Below are 10,820 nucleotides of genomic sequence, written 5' to 3'. Positions count from 1 at the left end.
CTTTCTTTCTTTTTTTCTTTCTTTCTAACTAATATTTTTTCTTTCTTTCTTTCTTTCTTTCTTTCTTTCTTTCTTTCTTTCTTTCTTTCTTTCTTTCTTTCTAACTAATCGTTCTTTCTTTCTTTCTAACTAATCTTTTTTCTTTCTTTCTTTCTTTCTTTCTTTCTTTCTTTCTTTCTTTCTTTCTTTCTTTCTTTTTTTCTTTCTTTCTTTCTAACTAATCTTTTTTCTTTCTTTTTTTCTTTCTTTCTAACTAATCGTTCTTTCTTTCTTTCTCTTTCTTTCTTTCTTTCTTTCTTTCTTTCTAAAAACTAATTTATCAATCTAACTTTAACCTACTTTAAACTTCTAACTTCTTTAAACTTCTTCAAACTCTCTGGTCAGGCTTTCTCAAGCCAACTTAAAGTTTGTCTCAACAAACTTTTTTTTTAGTTTTTATTCATGCTTTACCTTTGCAGTTTATATAAATTATATATCAAACATTTATCAACAGGACATCTTGCTTTATCTTTATTATGTATGAATTTCTTAAATAACCAAACTTTAACAACATAAGGGCAGATCCCTTGATCGCAGCTATTGACGCTTTGAAGCGACGCTCCAGTGATCAAGAATATTCCAATATACAAATAGGGCGCTTCTCATTTCTTATTTGTGTATCCTCGTTTCCTTTCCTCGTGTCTCAGTTCCACCCCCTGTAGGATTCAAAGGAAGGTTGCAAGGATAGAAAATTATTTGTTATTTAATAAATCAGTGACCACTGATTTGTCCCTAGCAATAATTTCAATCAAAAATTAAAATATATTTATACTGCAAATAGCGTCTAGGTAACTAATGTAACCCCTGCTCCCTGAAGGAGGGAACCGAGACATTGCATTACTGACGAATTTGGATCGCGCCTGAGAACATATCATCATCGAGTTTTAACAGAACCGGTCCAATGGACATTGTCGAGTGAGATTTGCATCGTAGACCACACCCCGTGCTGTGGTTATAATGGAAGCGATCAGAGACACTCACCAAGTTTTCGCAGAGGAGCCGAGTGGTGCTCAACGGCAACGGGACGTAACTTCTCCCAGTTGAAAAAGACGTACTGTTAAATGTATTAAAAATGTATTAAAGTATATTTGTATTGTACTAAAAAAATACTCAAGTACATTTTTAATATATTTAATTGTACGTCTTTTCCCCCTTGGCTCCCTTCCCTCCTTCAGGGAACAGGAGTTACATTAGTAACCTAGACGTTCCCATTCAGTCATCACTATGAGTTACGTCAGTGATTGATGAATCGGAATCCCTAAGAAAAACGCCACAAACACTGTCTTCCAGCGCCTCATGTAAACCGCCTGATCCCCCGCACCCTTGGAGAAGGAGAGGGCTTTACACAGAGAAGTCAATCAATGCGGTTCCTACTTGTTAACGCCTACTTGTCACTGTTCTGCCATTTTCACTATGATGGTATAAATTAATTAATTAATTAAATAAGTAAATAAATAACCCTTTAACTTTGAGTTCAAAACTGAATGGTAGAAACTTAGAAGATCCTACATTTCTCCAAGGACAGTGAATTATTTTTTGAGTCTATTTACCCGTGGAAGAACACACATATAGGATCACCACATATGGGCACCAGTCTAGCACAGGGGCTGACCACTGACCAGAGTCGCTTCTGACTCCAGAGGTGGTGATGGCGGGCGAGTTGCGACATGCAATGGCTTGTAGATCACCTTGACAGTTTATGTACACATATCGATGTGTTGTCTGTTCTGTAAGAACTGATTTTCCTGCTAAGACAAAACTCATCCTGCAATAAAGCAATAAAACTCACCCTGGACAGAAGATCGAGAGCAAAGGACATTGTCTTGTCCAAACTTATCTCATTGTTTATATGCATCCCCCTCTCCCTCCTCAAGTCACCAAAAGTTCACTAAGAATCTCTATATATCACATATGACGTATCTTGTGAATCTATTGTTTTTCCTTTTCATGTTTGGTATCATTTTAAGTGTCTCAGTGCAATTGGTAAACTGGTCTTAATTTCATTGCAGTCATTGGTTTAATGAGAAAGATTGAAAACTTGTGAGGTCCTCAGTGATGTCCCTTCAAGATATCTCCCGAAACCAGGTGTTACCCCCTGGGGTACATGGATTGACCCAAAACAACTCTAAACAATATTTGTTTAACCCTTTTGTTCTGGTCTGGGTATTTAAGGCTAGGTGACAGAGCAGACTTTGGGAGCCTGTAACCAGGAACACCCCCCATACAGTGCTGTTTCCCATTGGAAAACACTCGCACACCACTGTGTGTCTCTGTCAGGAATGCATTGCTTACTGTTAGAGTCATCTTTGAGTCATTGATGTCATGTATTTATTATTTATGAATTGGCTTTTAATCATTTACTTGTGTAATTGGCATGATACATTTTTACCTGACAAATAAAATGTTATATTTGATTTAGTCTGGACTCTCCTGAAATCATTATTTTAGTAGATTATGAGGAGGCTGGTGCTACCGCAAATCTTAGTTAGGGTAGGTCAAACTAAAGGCACATATGAACGGAACAGTAGGCACATCATCTGAAGACCTTTTGATTTCTGTCTATCACTGACTTGGCAAGTTGTACGGAAGTGGCTAAATAAACTGCACTTTTTTGTATGAGTGAGCAGTAGGCAACCGACTTAAGAGGTAAGCCGACTTGTGTCGCCTCAAGGGCCTTCTCAAACACAAGCACGTACTGGTCCGTACGGACAGCACTGCGACCGTTGCGTACATCAACCGACAAGGTGGTCTATGCTCCCGTCGTATGTCGCGACTCGCCTCCCACCTTCTCCTATGGAGTCGGAAGCACCTGAGGTCGCTTCGTGCCGTTCATGTCCCAGGGGAGTTCAATTATGTGGCCGACGAGCTTTCACGTCAGCCTCCCCTTCCGGGAGAATGGCGACTCCATCCCCAGGTGGTCCAGCTGATTTGGCGAATCTTCGGAGCCGCACAGGTAGACCTGTTTGCCTCTCCGGACACGACCCATTGCCAGTGGTTTTACTCCCTGACCGAGGGAACTCTCGGCACGGATGCCCTGGCACACAGCTGGCCCCGGGACCTACGCAAATTTGTGTTTCCCCCAGTGAGCCTTCTTGCACAGACCTTGTGCAAGGTCAGGGAGGACGAGGAGCAGGTCCTTTTGGTGGCCCCGTATTGGCCAACCCGGACTTGGTTCCCAGAACTCATGCTCCTCGCGACAGCCCCTCCTTGGCCGATTCCTCTGAGGAGGGACCTACTTTCTCAGAGTAGGGGCACCCTAGTGCACCCGCGTCCAGACCTTTGGAAACTCCATGTCTGGTCCCTGGACGGGACACGGAGGTTCTAGATGGCCTGCCACAGGCAGTGGTAGATACCATCTCTTCAGCCAGAGCCCCCTCTACGAGGCGCCTCTATGTTCTGAAGTGGAACCTGTTCGTCGGCTGGTGTTCTTCCCACGGGGAGAACCCACGAACTTGCCCGATCAGAGTCGTGCTCTCCTTCTTACAGGACGGGTTGGAGCGAAGGCTGTCTCCCTCCACCCTCAAAGTGCATGTTGCCGCAATAGCCGCACATCACGATGTAGTTGAAGGTAAGTCCGTGGGGAAGCACGACCTGGTCATCAGATTCCTCAAGGGTGCCAGGAGGCTAAATCCACCTCGCAATTTGCACCCTGTACCCTCTTGGGACTTAACTTTAGTGCTTAGAGCACTCCAAAGTCCTCCTTTTGAGCCTTTGATGACAGTTGAGCTTAATGCCCTGTCCATTAAGACAACGCTCCTGTTAGCATTGGCTTCCTTCAAGAGGGTAGGGGATCTGCAAGCTTTTTCGGTCGACGAATCGTGCCTAGAGTTCGGGCCTGGCCTGTCTCATGTTATATTGAGACCCCGGCTCGGATATGTGCCCAAGATTCCTACCACTCCCTTCGCGGACCAGGTGGTGAACCTGCAAGCGCTGCCCCAGGAGGAGGCAGACCCAGCCCTAGCTTTTCTGTGTCCCGTCCGGGCCCTCCGGGTTTATATAGACAGAACGCAAAGCTTCAGGACCTCAGATCAGCTCTTTGTTTGTTATGGAGGCCAGCAGAAGGGGAAGGCTGTCTCCAAGCAGAGGTTAGCTTTCAAATGCTTTATAGTTTGTCAAGATTACTTTAGGTTTAGACTAAGATATTATTGTTATAAATGTATAATGGCAAGTGTCCCACGGGTGTAGGGGAGGGGCAGTCTTAAAAATAGTGGTTAAAACATTTTTATAAATCATAAATTCAGATATTTATTCTTTGTAATGTTTGAAAAGTCAATCTGTACTCACACATGACACTGAGCTGAACAGCAGGAGAGATGTGAGTGTGTCCGTCTACAGCACAGCTATATCTGCCTGAATCCTCTCTTCTGACTGACTGCAGCAGGAGTTCATTGATTCTGTCTCTTCTCTCAGTTAATGGCTGTGAGTTTCTGTACCAGATGAATGTTGCTCTGTCAGTCAGAGCGCAGCTGCTTTTACATCTCAGACTGACTGAATCTCCCTCTGTCACTCTCTCAGGAGACTCCACCTGAAGATCTGAACACAACACACACATTATATCTAGTGCTGCGGTCATACACTGATTATTATTCAACATAATGCACAGAAGAAGAGATAAACCTCATCAAAGTCACCTGTGACAGTAAGAGTCACTCCTGGATCACCAACATATTTTCCACCATCTTTATCAGTGATGAATCTGAAATAGTACATGTGTGAATCCTTCAGTGTCACATGACTCAGTCTGACGGTGCAGTTCTGCTGTTTATCTCCCAGATACTGAAGCCTCTGACTGTATTCAGTGTCATTAGACAGATCTAGAAGCTCAACACCCCTTTGAATTGGGCCTTTTGTCCAGAACACTTTCATGATCTGATATCCAGTAGGGTATTTATAAGTGCATCTCATTATCACTGTTGAGTCATCTAGTGCACATATGTGTGAAGGACTGTAACTCACACCCCAATAATAACCAGAAACCCCTGAAACACAGAATTCATCAAACTGTAAATGTTGTTTTATCTGTTATATTGGGCCATGAAAACATGACAATACTTTATTACTATATGAAAACAGCGACTCATTACAGGAAATATAAGATACATGTAAATAAATAATCTCAGTGTGAATTACTTTTAGACAGAGGAGTGAAGAGAGAACCAAGAAATCAGCCAAAAACAACAAGCTGCACAATTACAGTTTTTCTGAATTGCTAAAACACATTTCTTGAAACCATCACTCACTTTCTCAAAACCTTAAACACAAAAGCAAATGTTCAAAACTCATTCAGAGAATCTCTGACTCTTCTGGCAAAATCAAACAATGCTTTCAGATCTTACACACATCAGTCAATATTAGAAACACTACAGATCATTCGTTAGACACTACATGAAGAATGGAGAACACAGAATCCAAAGCATGCGGTTACAGGAGAAATATGTATTTATATATTGTAACAAAGTAAACAAATTTTGTAATTACGTAATAAAGTAGTACTGACACCTGACAGTGGTGAGTGAATAAATACTGTATGCACTGCAAGTACTGTATAGTATTGCACTGAATATTGTATAGTATGGAATGTCTGTATATTCAGCATTTCCATACTGTGAAATACAGTGACCAACTGCAGAAGCCCAAAAGGTTACAGTAAAAAACTTTAAATGAAAAGCATGTTACTGTAAAGTACAGTCAGAAGAGTTGAGCAACTGCAGAATCAAGGTCAGTGAGAGAGTTTTATTCTGCTTCAGCTTCACGTCTTCATGTCGGTCCTGCCGGAGAATATCATCTCTGCAGGAGAAGAGGAAAACCCTGAAGCAGATCCAGCCTTGACAACATTCTCCACACCTTCCTCTTCCTCCTCCTCCTCGTTCATCACCTCTTTCACACACTCTTCCTCCTCTTATACTCACAATCTTCCTCCTCTTATACTCACACTCTTCCTCCTCTTATACTCATACTCTTCCTCCTCTTATACTCACACTCTTCCTCCTCTAACTCACACTCTTCCTCCTCTTATACTCACACTCTTCCTCCTCTTATACTCACACTCTTCCTTCTATAACTCACACTCTTCCTCCTCTTATACTCACACTCTTCCTCCTATAACTCACACTATTCCTCCTCTTATACTCACACTCTTCCTCCTCTTATACTCACACTCTTCCTCCTCTAACTCACACTATTCTCAACATTCAATGCAACATTTTGAGTCAATTTAGGCACTTTAAACTGTCTTGTATTTTGTACAGTTGGTTTCCTCTCATCATTAGAAATAAGTGTGAACAATTTTGAGTCGTTGTGTGTAAACGATAACAACTGTGTTGTACACAGTAAATTCCCCAGTGTTAAATCAACACTGCTCAGAGCACATATGGTCCCACTCTACAGAGTGTTAAAATTAACACTGAAGCAGTGTTGAAGTTAATGAGATAATTAAGTTAACACTGAAGCAGTGTTGAAGTTAATGAGATAATTAAGTGATTAATTAAGTGATGATTGGCCATTAGTGGTGACACCTGATGTTAATAAGCAGAATCATTGATGGAAAGATAAAAAACAATAACAGAAAAAAGAGAAACACAAGAACTACAACTGACTTTGAGTCATTACACATTGTTGCATTTATTATTACCAGTTTGACTTTATTTCTGTCATACATCGACAAAAGTTCTTGAGATTCAACAGAAGTTTAGACGGTAATGTTTTATGGAATTTTTCTTTTCAAGTTACCATTTTGGTGGTCAGTGTTTGCTTTAATTGGGCTCTTGAATCTTTTCATTTTGTTAATATAAGTTTTTCTCTGACTGTTCCAACATTGTGTTTATAAAGCACATTTGTTACTATAAGAGAAAACATGATCTGCTCAGAATATGTTTTGATGATAAAAGCATTATCATCATGTAGTGTCCTGATTCACTGATGTAATTCAGAGTCTAAATATTTGACTATATGCTTGATGTCTCGTTTTAGTATTGGTGATTCTAGTCCTGAGATTCTACAGTTTGAGATCCAACAGCAATAGGAAAAATTTTGAAAATACTTTGTGCTAAAAAGTTATTGTGTTTAAACGCACAGACATCAAGAATCAGCATATGAATCTCAACAATGGTGACAATACACAAACTAGTGACAAACAGATCAACTCTGAACATCACAAAACAAGCTACTAAAGTCAGAACAAAACAATAGCAAAATAAAAGCAAACAATGGAAATTACAGGACAATTAAGCTGCATAATTTATTCATGCTGCAATGCATGATGTCAGCCATTGATGCGTTCTGATTGGTGGCTCCCATCATGCACTGCAACATGAAGCATTTGTTTGATTGTGACCATTGTTGAGATTCATATGTAGATTCTTGATGTCTTTGTGTGATTGTAAAACTTCCAGATAATTAAAACATTGCTAGAAGTAACTACTGTTGTGAAAAATTAATAAAACATGTGGATAATCAGTTTATAATGATGGGTGCCATCATTGAATCAGGCCACTAGTAATTTCATCATCAAATCATAACCAGGACTGCATTTCCAAAAGCATCTTAAGCCTAACTTAATAACAGACCAACTGCAACAAATGGTTTATACGATCAAATTAGGCTTGCAATGCTTTCAGGAAACACAGCCAAAGTAATAGTTTCTCTTGCCACAGCACATATGCTCTATAAACACAGAGTTGGAACAGCCAGAAAAATACTAATGTTAAAAAGGAAAGGGTCAAGAGCCCAACTAAAGCAACCACTGACCACCATAATGGTGACATGAAACGAAACATTCCATAAAACATTACCATCTAAATTTCTGTTAAATCTAAATAAGACCGTGTGTAGATGTATGACAGAAATAAAGTCAAACTAGTAAAATAATAAGTGCAATAATGGCTCGAAGTCAGTAGTTCTTGTGTTTCTCTATTTTCTGTTCTTGTTTCACTTTCCTTCAGTGAGTCTGCTTGTTATCATCAGGTGTCACCACTAATGGCCAATCATTACTTAATTAATCACTTAATTATCTCATTAACTTTAACACTGCTTCAGTGTTAACTTAATTACCTCATTAACTTCAACACTGCTTCAGTGTTAATTTTAACACTCTGTAGAGTGGGACCATATGTGCTCTGAGCAGTGTTGATTTAACACTGGGGTTTTTACTGTGTAGTTGAAACATAAGTGCATCACAGTGAGCAATGTGTTTTAGTGAGTGAGAATGTGTTTAGAGTTTTGCAAAAAGAGTGCATGAGATTTGCAAACAGTGTTTTAACGTTCTGAACTTAATGTTTTACAGAAAGAGTGATTTATTTGACAAATTGGTTTAGGCTATTGAAAATTTGGTTCAGAGAAGTGGGTTTAGTGTTTTAGCAATTCAGAAAAACTGTAAATCCTGGAATATGACTAAATAAATATTTAAAATATACACATTCACTTCCGAGAACATGAACAAAAGATATTCACGATCTAGTGCTAGGGCAGGGCCGACACGTTTCACACACTCTCACGCCACACACACATTTTCTCATGCAGAGAAAAATCGTGAAGCAAAGAGGACACTGACACCGACAGACGAGACAGAGCAGATTACTTTTAATATGAAACAAATTCTCAGCTCTCAGATTCTTTCAATTTTATTACGAAATTAAAACAATAAATATTGTTTTGGCGCTTGTAAATGTGGGGCCCTATTTTAACGATCTGAAACGCAAGTATCAAGCGCGAAACGCAAGTAACTTTGTGGGCAGATCTTGGGCGCTGTTGCTATTATACCGGCGGGATAAATGACTCTTGCGCCCGACGCAAATCTAAAATGGGTTGGTCTGAAGTAGCTCTCTCATTCATCTCACATTCCCTTTAAGAGCAGGTGTGCTTGTTCCATGGCGGATTGATATTATAATGGTGGATTTGCCAGGCGCGCGCCAGGAGCGGTTCACACCCGAGGAGACAGACGTTCTCGTCACGGCCGTAAAAGACAGAGAAGTGACATTGGGGATGGAGAAACACACCCAAATTAGCTTCGGTTAAACAGGCGTATGATAATTTGGATTAATGTGTAAGCTAAATTTATGCCTATGTAACAGAGGTATTTTTCTCTATGGGGACTTTTATTTTGACGGGTTTTTCTTTTTCCGGCGCGTTCGCGGGAGATGCAAAGACGTCTGGGAAGAAGAAGCAGTGTTGCCAACCCGAGCTGGCCTGGGGCCCCAAGACAACGACTGGTTAACCTGTTAACCGTTGCCAGAGCGCGGGCGCACTGAAGCGGTTTTTTTTATAAATAGTTCAAAGTTACTATCAGATTTAATGTTATACCTTGACAAACTATACATCATTACAAAGATATAAGACTCAAGTTTCAGAATTTGACCACTATTGTATTCTGAGAAACTTATAGCGACAGTTATTTCTTAATTTGTGTCAGGAGTTATGAAATGAAAAAATGAGTCGATACCTTTGATATGAATTATGCGCGTCAGCCGCTTTCATTCATAAAAAAACTCCCGTGCCGTCGTCATGACAGCGATACACAAAACAACGTCCTTCCGGGCTTTTAGCTAAAAAATGTGCAGATTTGGAGAAATATTGATATATTCTCATAGGTTTACATCAGATTTCTATAGACAGGAATAATATTTATTGAATTTATACCCAAATGCGTCGATGTAATCATTATGAGCGTTTGTATACTCTGTTAATGCGTTTTCAATTCATACCAATAGCATGAGGGCGCCCTCGCCGCCCTGTGCACAGTATTAGAACATGAAGAAGTGCCATAATCATGTGACAATCCAGGAAGCCTCGAACACACACACAGCTAACAACAGATCGCGCTGTAACATGGAGAAACAGTCGTTTTGAAGACAATAAACATGTTTGCTATGATATTTGAGTTACCTGTGTTTTTCAATCCATGCCAGGTATTTCCATAATAATAGATTATATTTATAATGTAATGCTAATCTATATAGACTATCATTGTGCAGAACAGTATACAATAGTATATTTTCTGTCTGATTTTTTTATCTGAAGCCAAATTAGATCACAGAAAATTATTTAAAATACTCGATTTGCTTTATAAAGTAAGTTTATAAGCACAAACATGGTTTTAATCTCATAAATTGTCGTGTATTGATGGTGTGCTAAGCTAACATGCTAGCTAGCCCTAGGTGCACCTGCCACCTAGAAGTTATATTTTTATTATTTTTTGAACGCTTACTGAAATGTTTCTTTATTCAAGAAATGCATTTAAAACAGTTTAGAATGTAAGGGTGAACTTTGAGAAAATAAATTAGTGACTGAAACCATATGAATAGCATGTGAATAGCCAGTCGTTAGTAACTAATGCAGACAAAAGAAATGCATATTTAGAGCCATAACCTGGCTGGAGAGGTGTGAATGTGTGCAGGGGGAGACTGAGACTGAATGGGGCTCGTTTGCACCACAAAACAATAAAGACAATATATTGCATAGATGGTAAGAAGATGACACTAAATATCAGTAGCATTTTAGCATCAAATCAAAATAAAGTCACATGACATGGTCTTGAAAAACATTTCACTAAATACAGAGTTTTGGACTTATTATCTTAAGATTTTAAACATAAAATGTTTAGACATGTGGCATTAGCTGTAGTGCATTTCTAGACTGCTCCAGGGCCAACTTCAATTTTATTTTCATGAGGATGTTTCATAAAAAATAATTTCTAATAACTTTACAAAACTTTGAAGCTATTTATAACAATTTTTGTCATTATGACAATAATTAATTCTACATTACAATAAACTGCCAGGTGTCAG

At 39.4% G+C, this 10,820-nt stretch overlaps 1 protein-coding gene across 1 annotated transcript in view; it reads right to left on the bottom strand.

Moving 5' to 3' along the window:
• LOC308687947 (B-cell receptor CD22-like) overlaps nt 1-4,944 on the bottom strand; it is a gene marked incomplete at its 5' end in the record, with an annotated part of 69,928 nt that extends 64,984 nt beyond the window's left edge. Inside the window, 2 exons of the mRNA XM_081360765.1 lie at nt 4,324-4,572; nt 4,671-4,944. Of these exons, the coding sequence (XP_081216891.1) occupies nt 4,324-4,572; nt 4,671-4,944 (523 nt within the window). The remainder of the gene's footprint in view (nt 1-4,323; nt 4,573-4,670) is intronic.
• Nucleotides 4,945-10,820: the final 5,876 nt, after the last annotated feature.

The sequence above is a fragment of the Scardinius erythrophthalmus genome (genome assembly GCF_964197995.2).
Source record: "Scardinius erythrophthalmus genome assembly, chromosome: 3".
NCBI lineage: Eukaryota > Metazoa > Chordata > Actinopteri > Cypriniformes > Leuciscidae > Scardinius > Scardinius erythrophthalmus.
This window is presented reverse-complemented; position numbering and strand designations above follow the sequence as displayed.